The sequence below is a fragment of the Sipha flava genome, unplaced genomic scaffold (assembly GCF_003268045.1).
Source record: "Sipha flava isolate LNK unplaced genomic scaffold, YSA_version1 287_pilon_pilon, whole genome shotgun sequence".
Classification (NCBI taxonomy): domain Eukaryota; kingdom Metazoa; phylum Arthropoda; class Insecta; order Hemiptera; family Aphididae; genus Sipha; species Sipha flava.
This window is the reverse complement of record NW_020272956.1, coordinates 169701-193863: the sequence shown is the minus strand read 5'-3', so window position 1 is coordinate 193863 and position 24163 is coordinate 169701. Positions and strand designations below refer to the sequence as shown.

The following is a 24163-nucleotide window of genomic DNA, read 5'->3' as shown; positions in this document are numbered from 1 at the left end:
CGTTTCAGATGGCAGTCGAAAATGTATTGAAAACTTACTGAACTGAATTAATTCGTATAAGTGTGAAACCGGTTAAGTCGGGGTCTAAACATTATTTTAGCGGCTTTTATTATTTAAAAATTGATGACCGTAAACAATGATGTATGGTCACAATAGTAAGCATTGAAGGAAGATTTAACAAATCATTTATAGATTTTTACTTATTCTTATCCCAGAGTATTTTGTTTAGTTTTTTTAGTTTTTGTTTAGTATTGAAGTGGAAAAAATGTATAAAAAAAAAAATTGACCGGGATACGTGGTTTGGGCCAGTGCCCATTTGGGCAAGCTCTGTATCTTTATACGTTCAAACCAATCCGGTTTAAAACTTAACAATAACCATGACACGATTTGTTGCTAAATAATAAGGATGTAGAAAAATATCTTTTATTTTCAAACTATACGAACCAAATAATATACTAAACTAATAAATGTTGTGCTCCTTGACTTAGTAGTTTTAAAGAATCCATCGGTTATAATATATAATATACTAATTAGTATGAAACGGTACACTTGGTACAATAATAATTATAGGTGCAACGTTACACGGTGCGTGGAGTACTTGGTGATTGGTGAATACCAACAATTGGATATATTATTAAATAATTTACATTTATACGTAAATGTTTTTTTTTTTTTGAATACAACGGATAATAATGATTCAAGTGTTGAAATGAAAAGTGTGACCAACGTTTCACGTTTGCGAGTAACAACTTCTTTAGTAATTTAAATGTTTTAAGCTATAAAAAACTTTTTGATCATGATAAACTTTCAAATATATTTATAGTCTACTAATTTTTTAACTAAACTTGAAATTTATCTTTTAAAATAGGATTTTAATGGATATTTTGATGAAGTTATATTGTCTTAGGTAATGTGGCTATACTGTGTAGCTCGTTATCGGTCGTTGTCCCCCGGAACGGCTGTTGGCTTCCCGTTGCCATCGCCTCGCCCTTTGCCAATGGATCGTTTCCAATCTTCCATTGTTTACCCTCCTCGGTTTTTAGATTTACGTATTTTTTTTTTTTTTTTTAGTTTTAGTTTCTAACTTTTTTTTACAATTTTCAAGTTTTAGTTGTGTTTATCGATATCAAAACTAACCGCTTAATTTTGTGTTCTATAATTTTTATAGTTATAAGCTTACCGGTTTTTAAAATGGCTCCTAAGAAGAGGGAAAAAGAACTGGACAAAAACAGAATAGATCATGCACAAGCTGATCATGAACTATTTCTACAAGCCTTTGAAAGTAAGTTGAACAGTTATTTAAATGGATATATGAATATTTAGTTGAGACTTGGTTGTCTTGCAAAGAAAGTTATAATATATTGTTCTTATTAACATTTAATAAATTATACGATTTTTATTATAATATAACATTGTATTTATCTACCTACCTATTTTTTTTAACAAATAAAGTTAAATTAATTTTTTAAATAATATATATTAAATAATATTAGATCAATTTGAATAAATTCTCACTGTTTTATTTAGTTGTTTTTATTTTTTTTTTTAAAAATGTATATTTAATTTTAATCTACCTAACTGAAATTGAAAATGCATTATTTAATTATTTGAATTAGTTAATAATAAGTATTGATTATATAATAAACTATATATGTATAGTAAAGAGTATAGTTAATATTAGTTTATAACATGAACAAAATTAATTTTATATTTTATTATTTTTGATTTTTTTCAGGTTGGTATTATAGTCTTAGATTAAATTTAGTTTAGAATTTCATTACTTTTTAAGTTCTGTAATATCTATATAGTATTATGTTCAATGCATTAAGTAATATTTAGTAGTATATTATTAATGTATTGATCATAGTTATACATATATATCTTAATGTAAAATGTAATAAAATTCTAAACAAGAATAAGGAAAATGTAATTTAATGCTGTAATACCATATGATGCATTGAACGTGTATTTAATTAATGATACATTTAGCAATTTTAAAATATTTAAAAATTTTTTCAGAACCCACCCAGATTTACAAATATTTAAGGAATCGTAGTTTATTTTCGGTAAGTTATTGTTATTGTTTTTAACAAACTAAAAATGTATATATATATCATAGTCATTACTAATATAATGGTAAAAATTAATCAATTTGATGCACTTAATGTAGTATATTTGTTGATGTTAAAAACATGATGAAAGTTTATATAATTAGAAATTTGGTCATTTTTATGTATTATCTACATATTATTAATTATTTCTTATTTCAGCGTTTCCTTAAGTGTGTTCTATGGAACCTTAGGGTTTCTTGGGATAATGCTAAGGGTTCTGCCAGATGTATGTGATTATTGAGAAACTTATTTTATATTATATTTGGAAAAATTATTATTTTATATTATTTAAAAAAAATTGTGTTTTAAAACTAATTTTAATAAAGAGTAATCATTAACAATATTAACAGTATTATTAAAAACATTTTTGGAGTATTGGTTTTCCTATATTTTTTGTTTTTTAAAAAAATTGAGTTGAATTGGAATTAAAGACTTATTACTAACTACATATTTTAAAGTATATATATGTACCCCGGAGGAAAAGAAAACCATGTCCATTTTATAAGAAATTTAGTTAGTTTCATGTCCTTGTACATTTTTCACATTATATAAAAGTATACAAGGCAATACGTCCAATTATCAAAAGTAATGGAAATAAGGAGCAATAAAGCAATTTGAATTAGTCACGAAGAAAAACAAATTTTTAGATGAAAATTATCGAAAATTTGACTTCCTATAAAATTACTATTTTGTGACATGGTTTTTTTTACCTCCATGGTACAGATTTACGAGTCATTTTTTTAATTTATACTTATTATTAATTGGTTATGCTGTATAAATACACATATTTAATTTAACAGCAGAAAAACTTATTTTGAACAGGTACTTAGTCTTTTTTTTTTTTATATTTAACTATAAAATTTTCAGTACTGGGTGTTTAAAAATATTAATTTTATAACAGTAAGTTTAAAATAAATGATGGATTACATTATGGTACATAAACTTTTAATTCTCAATTTCATAAATGCATATAACTACAAAATACTTTTAACTTTTATATTTAAAACACTTATTACTAAATAACAAATATTATATATCATTTTTAAAATTGTCTTTTTATTAATTAATAACTTTTGCTTTAGCCTTTATTTTTAGTCAGAACATTAAGCTACATGAGAGCGAATCGTCCAAAATCAAAGCGTCCCAAAAAGAAATTGGATATTGACTCATTGTTAAATACTGTGGAAAAAAAACTTTGTGAAAAGAAAACATGCAGCAAACGATATTTAACAATTACTTATATTGGATATTATGATGAGAAAAGTAATTTTATATTACTATCACACTGAATTAAGTGTTTTTTTTATTATTTATGAATAATACAATAATAAATATTACTTTTAATTAATTATATTCACAGTGAAAAATGAAAATGAACCTGTTAAAATTGAAACTAGTCTTATGAAAATTAGTCACAAAAAACGGAAAGATACTTGCCCATTTTCATTGGTAGAGTAATAAGTAAATAAGTATAATTTTTTAAAATTTAATAAGTTTCTTGTTATTATTTTAGGTTTCTTACGGGTTATCATCTGTTCCTGTCAACCCAACGTGCACTCAATTAGGATCACAAGCTGCTATAGTTTCTATTCCAGTTGATTCAATTAATACTATGAATGGACAATTATCTAAATCCCATCATTTATTAGTTAGGGTTACTAATGTAGCTTCTAATTCAGATTCTGAAAACACTGGTCGGTTAAATATACTTATTAATTACAATAATAACATACTTCCTAAATTCTTAAAATAATTATTTTATAATATATTTCTTAAGAGTAATATACATAAGATTATTTCATTATACTATTTGACAATTCTATGAATATAAATGAATCCTATTACAGTAGAACCTTGATTTTCTAGGATAATGGTGGGGAGAAGTTATATAGATGAATGAAAACCATTATTAATCGAGACTAATTTTTATTTATTAGTACATTTTATTTAAACTATGTTGTGTCAATACATATTGCCCTGTTTTAAAATTATTTGGGCTTGATATTTGATGTAATCAGTCTTTGTTTTATGTTTGAAATAATTTTTTTTGAATTCAGTATATTATGGAAGTCAACATTTTCCTGCTTACAGAAATTCAGGATGATATCAATTCCATAAATCTATAATATAGTCCATACATTGATTATTAAATTAGTATTATTTAATTTCCTAATCTTTGGAACAATATACTGCTTATGTGCATTTGCCTTTACTTTTGGTACATACAAATTTTGAGAAGACTGACTGTGGTTAATTGTTAACACAGTTAATCAAGGTTTTACTAAATTTATGAACTATTATTTTAAATCTAATAATATAGTTGTATATTATTTATAATTATTTATTTTCAAAAATGTTATGCCTAAAAATGGCTGTAGTTAATTTAATTCTTTTTAATATATTTTAAATTTATTTTATTGACTGTAAGCATTACTATGCTTAAGAGTAAATACTTATAATTTTACTAATTTAAAATGTATGGGGTATGTTTTAATTAAAAAAAAAATGGTTAAAGGATAAAAAATTAATATTTGTATCATTTTTATTCAGAATCTATGAAGTTAAATTTCATTACATTTGTGTGATTAATGTTTCTAACTAATATGTATTTCAAAATTATTTCAGAACCGAGTCAAAAAAAAAGAAAAATGAGTGTTAAAGAAGGCAACGGAGTTACTAAAAAAGAATTTGGGGCAAATTTAATAATACACGACAAACAAAATCGTTGTTTACTTAAAGATGGTGACTATGATTGTATCGTGGAAGAAATAAATATTAGTCCTGTTTCAGCTGCAGGAAAATCAGCTTCATGGGAACGTCTTAAAGTATATATATATTTTTTTTTATGTATTTAATTTTTTTAAAATTTAAAATTAATTTAGGAAGTAAAAACTGGACCTCAATATAGTGCTTTTGAAAATCGTAATAAGATTAAATTGCGTTTAAAATGGTCAACTGAGCCTAATAACACTACTGTTGAATATCCTCTTGTTGATAACAAAGAAAATAATTGGCCAAGTATTATATAATATATATATATTAAAATGTAAAACAATTTTTAATACAGTTTATGAATATTTAGCATCCAATTCAAGAAAGAGTAGCAGTGTACAGAATGCTAATGGTTCTATGGATAATTCATCTAATAAGTTGAAAATAGTATATCAGTTTTTGTACAACAATAATAGTCGTCAACAGACTGAAGCTAGTGAAGATTTACATTGCCCATGGTGCACATTGGATTGTTTTACATTATATGCATTACTTAAACATTTGAAACTTTGTCATGCACGATTTACTTTTTCTTATGTTGTGAGTTGTCTTAAAGAATATTGTTATTTGATTTTATATTAAAATTAAAAATTATAGCCAACAGGATCTGGTGCACGAATTGATGTTGCAATAAATGAACATTATGATGGGTGTTACATTGGTTGTCCACAAGATTTAATTGCACAACCACAAAAAGATGAAGCTAAGAGTGTTGGATATCGTATAACTCGAGTTGGTCCTGTTAGACGTGCAGTTGTTTCAAAGATAGTTGTTTGTCACCCAAAACGTCTTAGACGTGCATCTTTATCAGAATTTCTACATGAATTGGAAGATACTGATGGATATGATGGTCAGAGGCCCTATGTTACTGGACATAATAGGTAAATAAAGAAAGATATACTTAAGTATTTTATTTATTTTGTAAAGATAATATAAATTTAAATATTTAATATTACTATATTAATTATTTCCTTCTATCAAATTTATAAGTCGTAAAAATTATAAATATAAGAAATTTGGTTCTTTTAGTAAATCAACCAATATTATAAAAATAAATAGATCCATCTAACTTCTTTTACTCAGAATCATTTTTTTGAAAACAACAGTACATCGGTTTCTAGTATAAAATACCAATACAGCCATACTATTCACTCATTTTTGTATTATGTCTGACTATGGAGTTTCAATCAATCTTAGAAGCTTGCCTTTTTTCATTTTTAAAATATTTAAATTTATTAACTATCATACCTATCTTGCATTGTTTTTTGAATAATATAACAATAGTTCATCAAACATAACATAAACCTTTATTTGAAAGTATTACTGGTTTTTATTTTAAATTATATTTTTTAATATTCTAACTTATTCTATTTGTTAAACAAATAAATAGTTCTGTATTTGTGTGTATATTTGTTAGTAAATGTTGGAAATTCTATCTTATTGTTATCATTAGGGTACGGATTTTTATGTAATTACATAATTTTATTGAATGTAAATTTCTCTATTACGATTAAAAATAAGCACGTTTCATAACATCCTGAATAATATAATACTTTTTTTATTTTACATATTTTTAAATATTTCACATTTGCATACCATTTCAATACAGTTTTTATTTAATTTACAATTATTATATTGGAATTAAATGAAAGTAGATATTTCAAATCTTGATTCAGATACTATAATATCTATTACTTCTGATATTATGTAAAATAATAACTTGCAAAATAATTTAGCATATATTTCCACAATTTTTTTTTCTTGGTTAAAATAATAAAAAATTAAAAACATTAAGTCTAACAATAATTGAGAGTTTTGCAACAGTGGAAAATGAAGGAATTCAATGTAATTAAGTTCAAGGAGAATTCGGAGTTATAATAAAAATTAATTAAACTACGTACTGAGTAATATGATGGTCTACAAAAAAATTAAAACTATTAAAGATAATTTTATTAATAAAAATGAAAATATGTCAAATTATATTAAAGTAACACCATCCGACACATATGGTATGAAATATGCCCCATTAACCTCGGTAGATATTGAATGCACCCACAGCTGCTATAAGTTGACTTTGAAATCTAACCGCTGTTCATTCAAATTTGAAAATTTTTAAATGTACGTTGTATCCAATTGCTTTGAAGAAGAACAATGAAGATTAAATGAATAATTATTTATTAATAATCAAAAATTAATGTAAAATACTGATATTTTTTTGTTAAATATTTTACGTTTTTTAATACAAAATTTAGCAAAAATAAGAACATAAATATTTACATATTTTGACTTTCTTATTACATAAAAATCCACGCCCTAGTTATCATTTATATTTATATATATATTTTTTTATTTAAAAATTCATTGATAACTAGGCCATTGATATGTTCAAATCAAATAAGGTTTTAAATGATCTTCCATAATATCAAATAATTCCTTTGCATATAATGAATGTTTTAGCCAAATCGGTTGAGGTACCTTTTTCTGAATGCACTGTCATCAGTTTCACTTCCAAATGTGATGACTTCTCTGATTGAAAAAACTGCCTATACCTCCTTTTAACACAGTTGAATCTTCTAAAAACAATTTTCTTACTATAATAGTATTATATAATATATATTATAATAATATTTTGCTTATACTTTTAACATTAAAAATAAATAAAAGATTGTTATTATTATTTTTTTTACATCTGATTTAAATATTATGTTTAGATTATATCATCATACATCTACATGTCTCCCTATTTATCCAAGAGAAATGGATGTTGATAGTGAAGATGAAAGTGACCCTATATGGTTAAGGAAAAAGACAGCAATGATGATTGATGAATTCACTGATGTTAATGATGGTGAAAAAGAGATAATGAAAATGTGGAATTTACACGTTATGAGAGAAGGGTATGTACAGAGATATTTTATTTTGTACATTTAATACTTAAAAATATTTATAAAATTGTCAAAATGTTGTTTCAGGTTTGTCGGAGATTGTCAAATACCATTAGCTTTAAGCATGTTTGTTGAGAATAAAGGAAGAGATATTCTTAGAAAAAACTTATATAGAAATTTTATGCTACATCTCTGTAATTTATGTGACCTACGTCTTATAAGTCCAGTAACATTTTATACTACTATACAAAAATTACAAGATATTATAGCAGTTGATTCGGAAACTAGCAATGTTTTATATGAATCTTTCGAAGCACAGCGGAAATATTGGCGTGAGGAAGGTGCTAAAAAAGCCGAAGATCGTACTGAAATCAGGTGTTTAGTGCAAAGCCCATTGCAGTCTGATATTGGTACTAGACGTAAACCAGCTGGATCATTTTATCCTTTAAAACTTCAAGATAAATTAAAAGGAAAAGTTATGAAACAACAAAATGGTCGTAAAGGTACTACAAGACAAAATCCTCCTGCCACTAAAAATGCTAACATTGTTGATGAAAAAAAATCTGATAAGAAAAGTGACAAAAAAGGAGGATCTACTACTAGATCTCAATCTGCTGTTCGGACTGATAAGCCAGATAAACCAGTTGAAAAACGCAATAGCACATCTTTAAATGGTGAAGATCATAAAATATCTGCAACTTTCACAGTTAGACGTAGGACATTCCCTACATTGACTGATAAGAAAAAACCAGTTCCTGAAAAATTGCCAACCAATGTTTCTGAATCTATTAGGCGAAAATAAATAGGTAATTATTGTTGTGATAATTTGAAAGAAATTGTAATCTATTTCCCAATATGTCTAAAATGATTTAATTTATATTGTCTTAAACATTCTCTCAAGTTCAGAGACAAAACATGTTTATTATTACTAATATAATTACTACGATAATTATTTTATGATCAAATATGATTTTTTTATTATTAATCTTTGTACAGTGGATAAAAAAATGTAGGGTCTTGTTAACATTCTTAATTTTATAATTAAGAGTGTACAACTATTATCTCATTAGTTTCATCATAAAGTTCTAAAGTAATTGTTCCATATTTCATTTAAGAATTTCTTAAGCTATGTTGTTATTTGAAAATTTTGAGTTAAAATTATTGATATATTTATGAATTAATAGAATTTAGGTGTTATTGACTTTGTTGAGAATAATAATTATATTGTGTATTATTGTAATGATTCAATTAGTAATCATATATTTATTAAATTTCAACAGTGAATGCTATATGAAATATTTTAAAACAATTTATAAGTTTAAATATTAGTAATATAATACAATTTTGTCCTCGCCCAAGTACAATTAATTTATAACTGTAAATTTATTAATTTAACATGAAATTTTACTGTTAATAGTTTTGGGTTTTGAATATATTGATACATATTTGTATCCCACCCATATTACATTTATAAATTTATGTGAGCTCTTCTTTTCTGGAATTGACTTGTAACTTTTTATTAATTTTATTAAACCTGCTGTTTAATGAATTGTAGCTACTAAGACAGGGTTCTCATTCCACTGTACTTTGATTATATAATGAATATTGTTCATATTTTTAATAATCTGATTAACTTTAATTTATCCATCATTATTTGTACAGTTTTAATACTATATTTGATACAATTCAAAATAGCAAAATAGGTTTATTAACATTTAAAGAATTTTATTCCATCTATTTATGAATGCAGTATTGTTTTTTAAGTGTTATTAAGTGCAATGTAGCATCATAGTATGTAAGTACAAATCACTCATTTTTTTTTATAAAATGTATATAAAAGTTTTATTGTTTCAATGTCAAATCTAGTAATGGGAAATCTTGTGTAAAACTGCAGGGTGTAACTATATAGTCTTGCACATTATTTTTGGTTATTTTAGGTTTTTTTTTTTTGGTGCGACTGTAAGTTATGTTAATCCTATTAATTATATATATATCATTATTTGATATTCTTAATAAATCTAGGTATTATTTAAAAATGTAATATTGTATCATTTATGTAATTATTGGAATTACTTTTTGATATAGATATTTTTGAAACAAATGGTAGTTTTTTCTTTGTTAAAATAGAGTTTTCCTATTTATATATTATTGAAAAATAATATGATGAGCTAATTTATTTCTAAAATTGTATAAAAGACTTAAATGCTTAACACCTTATTATAATGATTTTATTGAGATAAATTGTTTAACTTATAAATATATACACAAAAAATCACAGATAATTTTAATGTATGTATAATTTACACTGGGTTTCAACTAAATACTTTAAATTATAGTTATGGGTATATTCACATATTTATACAGGGTTTGTTTTATAAGATAATACTTGTATTATTTATTATTATTTTCTATTATATAATTTTGATTTATTTAAAGTTTGAGTTTTCCCAATTACTTTTATATATTTACCTAATATTTTTTTATCAAATTTTTCCAATGTAATAGTATAAGAAAAATTTTTTCGGATCTCATTTTTAATTGGTTTTTTTTCAAAATTTCAAAATTTGAAGAGATAATAAACAACATTTAATCAAATATGAAAAATATTAAAAGTCCTCATGTAATTATTTATTTATAAACTGTCCTTAACTAAGTATTTGAAACTCAGATTAAAAATGATTATTTCTATTAAAAAAAATGTTATGGCGTTTATATAATATTATAGCACTTTAAACATGATTGATAACTTATAATGTTAATTTTTATAGGCCTTTAAGTTATAGACTGAAGGTGTAATTTAATTTAGAATTAACTTAAACTTAATTTAATATCAAGAGGATATTTAATTTTTTATTTTTAATCCATAATTATGTGGCAAACTAAAAACTAATTGATACTCATATTAAAAAAATAATGACATTTTTAAATATCCTCTTAGATTGCTTAAAGTATACACATTTGTGGAAACTGATATATATATATATATATATGTTTAATGTCTTATAATGTATTCATATTAGATAATATTTTGAAGTTTAGATTTAATTATTAAAACAAAAAAAACTAAGAGTTCAAGATTAAATAATATGTAATCAACCATTTAGATACTTATCTTTGTTCATCAGTTTTCAAAATTTTAAGTAATTTTTTTTCTTTTTCACTGCCTTTAGTTCACTGCCTTAGTATCTAAATTATTTCTAGGCCTTTAATTATTATTATTTATTTATTGATCAAAAAAGACGTACTTCAAAATCAGCTTCAAATACAATTACATTTTTATTTTATAATATTTTAATGAGAATATTATTATATTAGAAATTAAAGTATATTGACTGTAATATAACTATTATCACTCTAACAATAATTTATTATAATACAATCATAATATGTACAATATCAATATGTAATTTATATGTTTAAAAATGTTGTTGTGTCCATATTATGTGATAATCACATTATTTATATTATAATTAAATTGTTCATACAATGCAAACAAACTGCAGTCTTAAATTTATTTTAATTTGTGATGTATCCCTTTTGGGTTATTAAATTTAATTTAATATGTATTACTATTCATTTTTGATTATAGTAAATGGGATTATTAAAAAAAAAAAAAACCTAACTGTTGACAAAGGAATTTGTCTGAAAAAAAGGTTTTGTAGTTAATTTTTTTTTATTATTAAATAATTTTAGTATTAATATTAATTTATTTATTTTGTTATATATTAAGCTATGATTTCAGATAAAAATTACTAATTTGGACAAAAATTATAAGATTTTTATTTCAAGTTTAAATTTATAAAAAGGTATATTTCTTATTTTCTACGATGAAGCCTTTTCTGCCCCCAACTGTCTTATAATGCGGGTGCATTAATTGCTTTCGAATTTTTCTTTTTTTTATCTACTCTAAATCATCTCGAATGTTCACAGTCGTATTTTATATTAAAAAAAAATCTGAAATAGATCGGGATACTTTTCTGTTATTATATCAAATTTATCCCAACTGTTTAATCCAGAAATGTAAATATATTTAAAATTTTTAATTATAACAGATTGATAAAGGTACTGTGGTATTAATCAATAATCATATCGAGCTCTCCGTTTATCAGCTCTCGGCAACCTACACCTTTCTTAAATCCTCATTCACGGGTATGTTCGAAAATTCAACTCTAGTTAACTACATATAACCCCCGTTCGAAAATGTCATGTTCTTCAATCTGAGTTAACTCCTGTTACCCTAGTGAAATAGGTTATTCGTTACTCTATTAATAATTAATAATAATTGATAATTCTTATCATAATAAATAGATAATAAGTAATTATCATGTATAATCATTTATTTTAAATTATTTTCAACACGTTATTTTGTTGCTTTATGGTAACTTTGTAGATAAACTTTTCATCTTAAACATTCTAGTGATAACCGAATATTATAATTTTTATTGCACAACATTATAATCTCACTTGAATAACTTGTTTGTAATATACTAAGCAATGATTTTCCCATTGAATCGAATAAGAAACAGATTTTCAATTCAACTTGTTCCATTTTAGATTCTGAGCGAAGCGAGGCATGTATTGGTTTTACAATGATGTTTATTTCTTTTTTATTCTATAAACACTTTTTCTCCCCTTAACTTACTCAAAAGTATCAAGTGTAGCATCTTTTCTGAAAGGTAATTTTCTTGAGCTGATACTTAAGAGAGCTCATTTTTCGATTTTCGAAACGGTACTCGAAATAAAAGCGGTTAAAGGACAAAAAACGTACGATTTCATGATTTTATTATATTAAATAATTACGGACGACGTTTTCTACCAAAATTATTGCTTTAAATGAAAAATTACAGGAGATCTTTTTTGATGTATTTTGGATTTTTTTCCTTATGGTTTAAAATTCGGAAAATGTTAGCTATTTTTGAGCTATTTATAGACATTTTAATTTTGGCAGTTTTTTGTTGTAATTCGGTTAAAAACATTCTTAAACACTTGAAATTTGGGTTGTTTACTTATATTATCCTTACATAGACATGGTAAAATTTTCAAAACATTTGAACGACTTTTGGACTTTTTCTTTTATTTTATATTTTTTTTCATTTTTATGATAATTTCTAATTATAAATTATAATTATATAAATTATCTATTTATATAAATCGTTCTTAAGCTGTTCTTAAAACGCTTTGTTTATCACCATAAAAACGAATAAAATTAAATAAAAAGATTCCTTCGTTCGCTAAGAATCGTTTTTTTATGGAATGTAATCATTGCATTCAAATCGAATACAGTAAAATTTCACTATCCTGTCCGAGTTATTTTTTTTTAAATAAGTATACAATAGAATTTAAACAATTTTTAAAATATATTTTCTTAACAATTTTCAATCTCTTATCAAAAAAATCTTATCATTCGAATTTGAGGAGTGATCTCGATTAAACTCTATTCTTATAAATTTAACTTTATGCATTGACTACTCTAAAGCCGGGTTTATATTGATAAAGTATTTAATATACCTAGCAGTTGTACACATAATGTGCAGTTCATAAAAAAAATAATATGATTTTAAATTATTTTTAATATTTTTAATAATTAATTTTTTATGTCTAAGAGTTTGTAACATAGGTACCATTTGACATTATTTTATTTTCCGGAATTATTAGAAATTAAGATTAAAACTACGGTATTAGTAATTTATTAAAGTCTCAATTACATTCTGCCATGAATGGTTCAATTGAAAATGTGTACTTATACATTAATTATAACTTGCCTCCCTTGTATGATGGGATCCTAATATGTCAATTGTCAAATGGATGAACAACAAAAAACATAGAGTACCTAATTACAAGAATAAAAGCTAAGCAAAAAAATTATTTCAACGGTGTGTTTACAGATGCTACAAACAAACATCACCAATTTGAATGTAGTGATACTGATGATGAAGAGGTTGTCACAAAAAATAAAAATAAATTATTTTAAAATTAGATTAAAGAAATTTATTTCAATTATTAAAATCTATATACATTATGATGTATCATATAAAATATTATTTAATATTGATGTTAGTATGTATTATTTATTATATGCAAGCGAAGTGAGCATCAATTTTTTTTTACTTCTGTAAAACAAACAGGATGTGCAGTTTTAATATTCCCTTAGCGCAAGCTTTGGTACCTAGTACACTAGTCTACTATTTTTCCTACCACTTCTAGTTTTAATAGTTTAACAGTTTAGATGTAGCTATTGATTTAGTTGAAAAAAATACAGTTGATGTATAAACTTACATCGTCACCAACGTATAATCACATTAAAATCATAATACCTTTTCATCGCAAGTTTTAACTTTAATATGATTTTTACTCTTTACTTAATTATATAGAGATCGCATGTCATCGTCTTTATTGAAAATTATTAAATATATGTCTGAGTGGTAAAAAGTGCGTTAATAAACGAGATTTTAGAAATTGTAGATAATATTAATGAAAAAAAAAAAGAACCTGCGTGCAGGTACATCTTAATTTTTGCTGAAGAGTACTAGCTCTTTCATTGTACTGTACCAAATTGTCCACCAATGTAAACCCGGTTTAATTACAAATGTTCAAACGCACCTCTCAACGATCTTAAATAAAAATTCATCAATCAAAAAACAATAAAGGAATTAAAGAAATTAATATAAATTCAAAAATACTCCTTCCATTGAGATTCCTTAGTATATCACTTGATAGTGATGCATTCGAGAAAAAAACCGATATATTTCATTATCCTGTTTTATGTAACGTTGATGAAGTGAACACGCACGGTCGTAATCCATAATTATGTACTGTTAAATATTCCGCCACTACGGCCCATTATAGTTCACGGGGCAAATTAATTATATTTCTTGAAGTATATCTTATCTGATTGCCTCAGAAAATTCCCTACTTCAATCAATCACAGTTCATCTAAAATGTAAACTGAAAACTGGCCCATATAAGCGGTTATTTAATTTTTCGATGATAAAAATCCTATCTCCACATTAACTAAAAAGGTGAAACAAAAAAATAATTTTGAATAATAAACTGTAATATTCACTCCTTTATCCCAATTACTGAGATCGGAATAGCTATACAAGAAATTGGTTTTACTGTTAGATAAGTTATTAACGTCAACATTAACAAATACGTTCTTCCGAAATTGTTTGTAGATCTTGAACCGACCGTGTTAAACAAAAATATACTTCATGAGACAACCATTCTTCACCCTAGATAATAGTTGGTTTTAAAAATAAAGAATATAAATTATAATAATATAATTAGATATGAAAGGGGTTAAATTAGTGAAAAATGCCAATACAAAATAAATTAAACAATATACTAATATTGCATATACCTACGGTGTATTTGTTTAGCAACGATATTAGAATAATACTACGACATTTATACATGATAACATGATTTTGATCATTTCATCGACTGATAAAATATTTTATTTTGCTATAGAACGTTATTTAGTACAGCAAAAATCGTTTTGTAAAACTCAATATTTGTTTATCTTTATATTAAAAGGTTTTTAAAGGTTTTAAAAGGTTTAGGTTTGTAGTGAAACATTTTTCTCTACAGGGTTCCACTCTGTATGATTTTTAGCTTCCTAAGTGAAATCACTGGAAAATGGTTTTTATTGTATTATTTTAGAATTATCAGTTTTATTTATTTGAGTTTGAAAATATTAATAAGATAGAGTTCTGAATTTTGATTTAATATAAGACAGTTTTTGTCTAATTTTATGTATTCGAATTTATATAGGTTTATAAGTCCAGGGCTGTGAATTTAATGCACTATAAAACTATAAAATATGTGCTAAAAACGATCGAAATATACATTATAATATGTTATTAAATTTATTAAAAGATGCCATAAAAGCACTGTAAAATTTAATTTTTATGAATTTTATAATTTATTATTGAAATGTTGTTAAATACATACAACGAATTTATATACATTTAAACTGATTTTGATCTGCTACATTAACATTTAATGTTTTATCTTTAGATAAATTATTGCATTGTATGAACAATGATTTTTTTTGAGATTTTCGAAGTTGAAACACCTGTTTGATGCCAATATATTCTTGTACTAAGTAAACAAGCGTTCTACATCTGCCAATGTAGGTAATTGGGACAAACTTGAAACATTTTATGTCGCTACTAGTTAGTTCCTGGTACAAACCTATATCCTTTTCTTTGCCAGTTAATATTTTTGGAATATTACAAACGATTTGGTATTCTTTGTTTTTGTTGAGACCATAGGCATGCGCAAACCTGTATTTCAGGGGATGCCTACAATAATTGTGTCCTTCTCTTAACAAAACGTGTAGGTATATTCAAACATTATATAAATAAATAACTAAATAAACATATAACTTTAATTTTTTGAATTAATTTTGTGGTAAGTATATTAATCCCAATAAATATTTTTTCTTTGAATCTCCTTGATATCTTGTATGACTTGAAAATACAAGACTAAACCTTAAATTATTTTATATTGTGCTGAAAAATTAATAGTTTTGACCCAAATTTTTTAGAAAACTTATACTTTTTACGAACATTCTGATTATATTTTATTTTTTAAATACATTACAATGCTTAATCATTGTGTTTGACTTCCAAAATATTAAAAATAAAAGCATCAATATAATGGAAAATTGGCACCATACTCACTGTTCTAAAGGGAAAACGATTTTTAATATTTTTAAATTTCTGTTAAATTTAAGTGATTTTTATATATGTAATTATTATTATTATTATTATTATTATTATTATTATTATGCGTTTATCATTGATTTTAAATCAAACACTGGTTCGGTTTAATAACATTTAATAACAAGATGGACTAAGTTATATGAATTATTTCGGACTTTTTATATTATATTATTGGTTTTTTTAAACTGTAAAAAATAAAACAATTTTACAATTTAGAGTATTATTTATTTTCAGAGCTGTAAAGAATACTTTTAAAAAGTATTTAAGTAAATACTCAAATATATTTTTTTCAAGTATTTAAGATACTACTCAAATACTTTAAAAAAGTCTTTGGAATACTTTTCAAATACATTTGTAAAAAAATATTTAGAGTAATTAGGCCATGGTAAACTAACATCTTGCAGAGATATAGTCGAAAGAGATGCATTATGCGGTTCTGAATCACTTTCATCTTCAGAATTATGGCTAGAATTGATCATATTAAATCTTGAAGTAATTGTAGTAGCCAGTAGGTTATAAACACAACTACACAAGTATTTAAATTATAAATAAAATAATAAATAAAAACAGTGTAAGCTTGCAGTTACATACGAGTATACAGTGATTAGTAGTAAAATCTTTATTATCGTTATTATATTACACGTTATTCTCGTAATCCCGTATAACCAGGTATAGATATCGTATCTGATATTAACAGTTACATATCTAATAATACAAAAGGAAATTTTTTATTGAATACTTATTTTTAGAAACCTGGTTTTCACAAACCTTGGAATAGCTTTTGATTATAATTGGCAATATTTTTCCAACCAATTATTTTGAATAAAAATAAAATGTTCGAGAAAAAAACTAAGCATTCAATACAAATAAGTATTCAATAGAAAAAAAAGTATTTAAAATACCATTAAAAAAACTTCTTTCTGAAAGTATTAAAAAAATTACTCAAATATTTTACAGCACTGTTTATTTGTTAAATATGTCTAAAATTTCAAAAACAAAAATGTTATTATTTTTATTATGTTGATTTATTAGTATATTTGTTTATGAAATTTTAAGTTCGATGATCTACTCTAAAAATATAAAAAAAAATCCAATCTTTAGAAACATTCCAGTAACTACAACGGTTAGAGTGATTCTGTTATTAGTGGATGTAAAATAAATTAAAATACTTAAAAATATTATGGAAATATGTAAAATGTGTAAATGAAATGAAAGCTGTAAGAAATTTTCGGTATATCAAATTATGAACTAGGATGTTGGATAACTTGTTGCATATAAATTATGCGTGAAAGGGCAAAAGTAAATTTTAAAAATATACACGAAATATTTGAATAATACATGTATATATTTATATTGGTTTGATTATAATATTAAGTTTACAAAACGGTCTGAGCATTATGAGTATACATACAAATAAATAAACATTTTGTTTTTTTAATCATACGATATTTATTATAATCCGTTTTATATTATTGTTTTACATGTAATTATTGGCAGTTAATTTAAATATCACTAATTCTTTAACTTTGCGGTATTGGAAATATTGTGAAAAATTACAATCTAATAATTCTACTTGACACCAATCATTATTTTGTGTTAACAGCTCGCTGAAGTATTCAAAACAAGGTGCACATACTTCCAAATCGATTGAACTAAACACATATCTGGTGAAAAAAAGTCAGTTTTAATATGGAAATGCAGGTTTAATTCAAAATGTGTGTCTTACATACCTTTTTTCCATTCCTATATAAGCAATTTTTCTGGGAGGTATAGACATTATTTTTTTTAAGGTATTGACAAAATGTTCTGTAATATCATTATCGTATATCACTATAAAAAAAAACATGTATTCATTTTTTTTTGTAAAAGTTTAATTAAAAAAAATAAATAAAATTTTTTTTTTTTTTATACTTATTAAAATTGTACGAACCATCTGCTGCTATTATAATATTGACTTTTGGTAGTTTTTTCCTTAGTGCATCAGGTAACTGAGATTCGTTGAAATTTAATGGGATCACTGTTGTACAACTGATTATTAAATCTTTATTTAAATTTATATTTTTTTCAATTGTAGATAATATATCTTTATTATTAATATCTAAAAATCAGAGTTCACTTATTATAGTTATAGTTATAACATTTTTTTATAATAAGCCTATTGAAGAGTTCTAAGTGTAAAATTTAAAATCACCCATTCTTGAATTTTTATTATTTATACATTTATAATTAATTTAATACAAAATTATTATATTAACACTTATATCTAGATATAATATTTAATTTATTACTATAAAATAAACAAATATCAAAGATGATGAGAAATTTTAAATATTTAAGCTATTTTGCTTATAAGTTGGTCATGGATTAACTTAATTAAACGAGGTACCTACATTTATGAGTTTTTTATGCATGATAATTAAGTACATAGTACTAAATGTATTGTTTGTACAGGTTTTATCTGTAAAAACTTATGCCCAATTTAAATTCACAGAAAAACCTGACTTGTTATGAATAAATATAAATTAAAAATTAAAATGATGTTTTTCTTATTTTATATACTTGTATAGTAGTACAAATTATTAATTATAATATAATTTTAATTTATATAAATTGACTCACCTGTAAAAATTACTTCTTTACAACACATGGCTGTTACAATACCAGTCAATCCAACTCCTGAGCCAAGTTCCAATACAACTTGGTCATTGGTAAAAATATGTCTGTTATCTAGTATGAAATCACCCATTAATAAAGCGCTTCGCCATACTTGCATACCAACCATATTTAATGAAGTCCTATTTATATGCTCTATAATTATATTATTAATCAATTATATTTAAACGATCCATAATTCAGATCAAAGGATTTAATTTATTCGTTTGTTAATAAATTATACAATGAAATTAATTTACCTATTGTGATACTCTTGGAGAATGGACTTCTTTGTACTATTAAATCTCCATCTTCATCTACGGATAATTGTTTCAAACAGGGTTCAAGTTCCCATTTGAATCGAAATAAACTCCTAACACCTTTAAAAATGGTCAATACTTGTATTTTAAGTTATTATATTTTGTATAGCTACATCATTGTTCCTTTGAATATATCTTATATTTGTAATAATTATACAAATTAAATTATAAAAATGTTAAAGTGCTTAATGTTTTATAAACTAGGTGTAATACATAGACACTGTTACTGAAAAAAACCATTTAAGTATAGTGTATACCAGTAATTTTAAACCTTACCGATCCTTATTAGTAGATTTCATTTTCATTTTTGAATTAATTATTTTAAAATTGTTAGTATCTTTTTCGCACTAATTATAAATTGGAATTATAATTTAATTTCCACCAAAAATATCAATGTTCTTCAACACAAACATTGCTTTTAGAAGGTAGATAATCTCTTTGTTTATTATGTAATTTTTATATTTATGTAATAAATGGATTATTATTAAAAAAAAAAAAAAAAAAAAATTTAATAAAGAGTGTGCATCAGGGGTCAGTTCTAAGCCCTTATTTGTTCTCTGTGGTAATGTATAAAGTTATGAAAGACATACTGGGCGAGTTTCCAATTGTATATGATATTTGCTAATGATATAGTTTTGATAAAAGAAAATCTGGAAGAAGTTAATAATAGGTTAGATAAATGGAGGTTAGCTCTTGAAGGAAAAGGATTGAGAATTAGTAGAAATATAACAGAGTATATAGAGTATGTATATAGAGTATATATAGTATGACTTAATGACTTGGGCATGTGATGAGGCGAGAGGAAATAAATGCAGTAAGAATTATTATAAAAATGAACGTTGAAGGGAAAAGAGGAAGAGGAAGATCAAAAAAAAGATAGTTGAATACGATTGAGAGTGATATGAGTGCCCAACGACACTGTGTGTGCGTAAAAATCAAGACAAGGGAGACCAACTCTAAATAGTTAGAAGAAAGGCGAAGGAGAAGAAATAGATGTATTAGAAGTAAGTATATACATTTATTTTAGAAATATTTATGAATTATATTCTTAGTTATTTAAACGATAAAGAAAATGAAAACAAAAATTAAGTTACCTATATTAAAACAATACGGTTGAATTATATCTTTTATACTTTTATTATTTTGTTTTTATGTACTTAATATTTTCATATTTTTCCGAATAATATTAATATTTAATTATAACATATGCACATTATTCCACTATTTAAATGTTGTTAAATGTAAGTATTCTTTTATATATACAAAATAAAACGAAATCTTGTAATTTTTATTAAACCAAAATTCCCAAATGTCAAAATTATTAGTATTCTTTTTTTTTTGTATACGCAAAAAAAGTTAAAATTTACATATCTGGTAACACGTTTTGTTAGTTGAGTAAATTTACATACTTGAAATTATATTTAAAGTAGAGGTTTTTTTTTTTTTTTTGTTAATTTTTTGTTGTTTTTACTAGTTTTATAATTCCTACTAGCTATTGCCTATTACAATTAAATTTAGAGTGTGTAATATTAGGACCTAATCTTTAAAATTGTATACTGATTACTTACAAAATATAAGAATACATTTCAAGTTAAAATTATAATATATTAAAATTTAAAGTGTTTTACATTTTACAATTTTTATATTTCTGTGGTTATCATAGACACGAAAATAACTATTCCCATATCTATGTATCTAATTTGATTTGCTTTGTAGCAAAGTTCGTGTTTTATTAAGGAATCACAATTTATTACAATTAAAACTATACTTTTTAGGGAAAATTTTTCAAAATAAAATTATTTTATTTTTTTTCAAAGTCGATACTGCAAAGTACTTGCAGGTTAGTTAGCAGTTAGCAATTAGTTGGAAATTACTTAGGTCGTTATTGGAGTTACTTATGAATTATGTTTTTTAATAAGTAATAATTAGAATTGATTAAATATGTTTTAGTAAATTTATTCGTTTAATAGTAATTTTCAAGAGCGAAAAACAATGTATTTATTATATTAATACCAATCCAACCTGCAGACACATATTATTGACTGAAGTTAAAAGTTAAAATTAATATATTTTATACAGGTATATTTTTTTTTTTAAATAATGACAAAAAATAAAAATAGACTAATATAAATTTTATACTTGTTTACCCGTGTATGGATTTTGTATTCGTAAAGTCTAACTGTACGATACATATTTTTCATTCCATCGATTCTTAAACAAAAATAGATATGTATCAAGAGTAAAGTATATACATCACATACATACATAGGCGCCAGGTTTTAAAAAACTTAAAGTGTGCTTGCCTGGCCTTTGTATCATAAGTATAAATGCACAATTTGGAGGATGGGGCTTAGCCCCTTATCAATAACTATGTCCCCCTAAAATTTAAATTCATGAAACTGCCTTGGGGGCTAGTTACAATTTAATCTTCTATAATTTTAATTTTGGCTCTCCAAATTGCGCATATTGGTGTCATGATTTTACTGCTTAACTAAAAGTATTTAAATTTTTATTAATCTATATAAATATTAAATAATACAATATAATAATATAAACCATATTGTACACTAAATTAATTAATAATCATAGAACAAAATAAATGTATACCAAATTGATAGCTTATTTATAATACTAAGTAAAACAAAAAATTAATTTAATTTGACTGTTTACATAAAAAATGTATTTCAACGTATATTAGTTGAATTTATAAATGAGTTAGCTATTTGATCAATATCTATATCTTCATTACGATGGACATGCAATAAAGCAATATCGTTAAAACGATTTTGTGTTATTGTAGGCCTTAAAGATGTTTTAATCTTCATAGTGCTGAAAAAGATTTTTCCGCAGTACAAGACGATACTGGAACCGTCAAAATAAATTTTAGAAGTTAATTAAACTCTGTTAAAATACCTCCAAGCGAATTATCCGATTTAAATCGGTAATATTAAATTGAGTCCCGCGTACATTTTTGGGTTATCGGAGTTGAGTCCCTTCAATCTATTAGCGTTACCCAGGAGACACCACGTGGAGGTTGACTTTTTTTTGATCGTTATAAAACACAAGTCAGTATAAGTTAGTATGAGTTACTATAAAAAACAAAAAGTTAATTAATTTAAAATTAAAGTTAAATATAAATATAAAAATAAATTTAAATAGTTGCTGGTAAAAATTTAAAAGATACAGATTTTAAAAACTCAAATCTGCAAATTTGTTTACTACTGTATTTTTTTATATGTTCCCGTAAAAATTGTTCCTTTTCTAATGTAATTTTACATTTTTTCGTTGCTTTGCTTTGTAATTTAACGTATATATCTGACTGTATACCCAGAAGAGTGTCAACAAGAATAAAAATATTTGGATGTCCTAATTGAAAAAATCCATTTAATTTTGAGTGAAAACTTTCACAACTGTTAGTGGTCCGATTAGTGCTTGCTGAAAAATCACTCCAAATTTTCAGGGGAAACTGTGCAACATCATCGTAAACGTAATTATTTAAAATGTAATCTGTAAACTTGTCAATTTTTTCGTCATTACATGGTTTTATTGCCATTAAATCTTCCGTGAAACATTCCACTACCTCGTTTTCGTTTAAAAATGGCAAACCGAAAAAATACTTAAGATCTACCTTTATCAGAATCAGACTTGTATTTCGAAGACAAACCCAACTTCTGAATTGTTCGCACCAGCTTTGGCCCAAATGGAATCGACGACCTTTAATTCTAATATCGGTCCAGACTTGTTTAATAGCATTATGGATTCCATTTTCAAAATCTACATACATTTCTGGAGGGTGAAATGTCATACTTAGCGATGTACAATAGTAAATAACATGTTGAAATGCTTTAACATAAATATTCGAATCTTTCGTGGGCAACAGCAAAAATACAAGAGGAACATATATATCTTTAAAGTAACCATGAATCGTAAAAATCTGGGTGAAGTATTTAGGACAGCTCTTAAACGTCCCGTCAATATATGTTTTTTTGACCTCACATAAAACATCTAAATTAATTTTCGTCGAAAATCCTACTATCGATTTTTTAAAGTAATTTAAAAACATAAAGTTTTCGTCATTATTTGTTATAATCAGTGTCGGCCTGGCTCTAAAGGGCCCAGGCAGGATTAACCTAATCTAACTCCCCATACTACAACATTTATTTATTACTCGTATATTGAAATTAAATATATCTTAAATATGTAAAATGGTCATTAAAATGTAATACATATAGATTCTATACTATAATAATGAAGTTAAAAATTCTCTTAATCTAAATTTACCGTTAAGTATTCAACTTTTATAAAAAAAAAAAAAACTATGCATGTATAAAATAAATACATTTAATAATATATATTATATCATATGAAAAATCTTGTCGTTTCTTTTGACAATTTTTCTATGTCATCTATTAGTTTTATTTTATCTACATTTAAAGTAATATATTTTTCTAAAATAAAAATCATTACTTTCGTATAAAACAAAGAATCTAAATTAAGTAAATGTTTGTTGTAACCATTGGCTTTTGCTCCATTTTCATTTTTTCCTTTGAAATATTATCAGAAAATTCTATTAATACTGCATAATTATCACACAGTGTTAAGAGATTATAAATACGCGTTATAAATATCCAATATTCTAATGGATGACCAGCCCCTCCATTATAATTTTAATAGATGCCTAGCCCCCGGGCACT

The 24163-nt window shown here is 24.5% G+C and overlaps 2 protein-coding genes across 4 annotated transcripts in view; one reads left to right on the top strand and one right to left on the bottom strand.

Moving 5' to 3' along the window:
* Positions 1–991: 991 nt before the first annotated feature.
* LOC112685688 (polycomb protein suz12-B) lies at positions 992–18206 on the top strand. Of its 2 annotated transcripts, XM_025557627.1 has the most exons (12): positions 992–1282; positions 2020–2066; positions 3194–3374; positions 3472–3560; positions 3625–3805; positions 4737–4936; positions 4994–5129; positions 5194–5423; positions 5481–5764; positions 7595–7780; positions 7856–8574; positions 18101–18206. In XM_025557627.1, exons 1-11 carry the CDS (start codon positions 1192–1194, stop codon positions 8568–8570), a joined length of 2340 nt encoding a protein of 779 aa, XP_025413412.1. In that variant the 5' UTR covers positions 992–1191; the 3' UTR covers positions 8571–8574; positions 18101–18206. The 2 variants fall into 2 exon arrangements, with proteins under 2 accessions (XP_025413412.1, XP_025413411.1); XM_025557626.1 differs by lacking the exon at positions 18101–18206 and having other exon boundaries at positions 7856–8726.
* Positions 17574–24163, bottom strand: part of LOC112685691 (methyltransferase-like protein 22) — a 14059-nt gene continuing 7469 nt past the window's right edge. Inside the window, exons 3-7 of one of the 2 annotated variants that reach the window (XM_025557629.1) lie at positions 19410–19529; positions 19117–19305; positions 18428–18595; positions 18228–18327; positions 17574–18161 (exon numbers count right to left, since the gene is read on the bottom strand). In XM_025557629.1, the coding sequence (XP_025413414.1) occupies positions 17975–18161; positions 18228–18327; positions 18428–18595; positions 19117–19305; positions 19410–19529 (764 nt within the window). In that variant the 3' untranslated portion in view covers positions 17574–17974. The remainder of the gene's footprint in view (positions 18162–18227; positions 18328–18427; positions 18596–19116; positions 19306–19409; positions 19530–24163) is intronic. The other variant, XM_025557630.1, reaches the window with a different exon arrangement.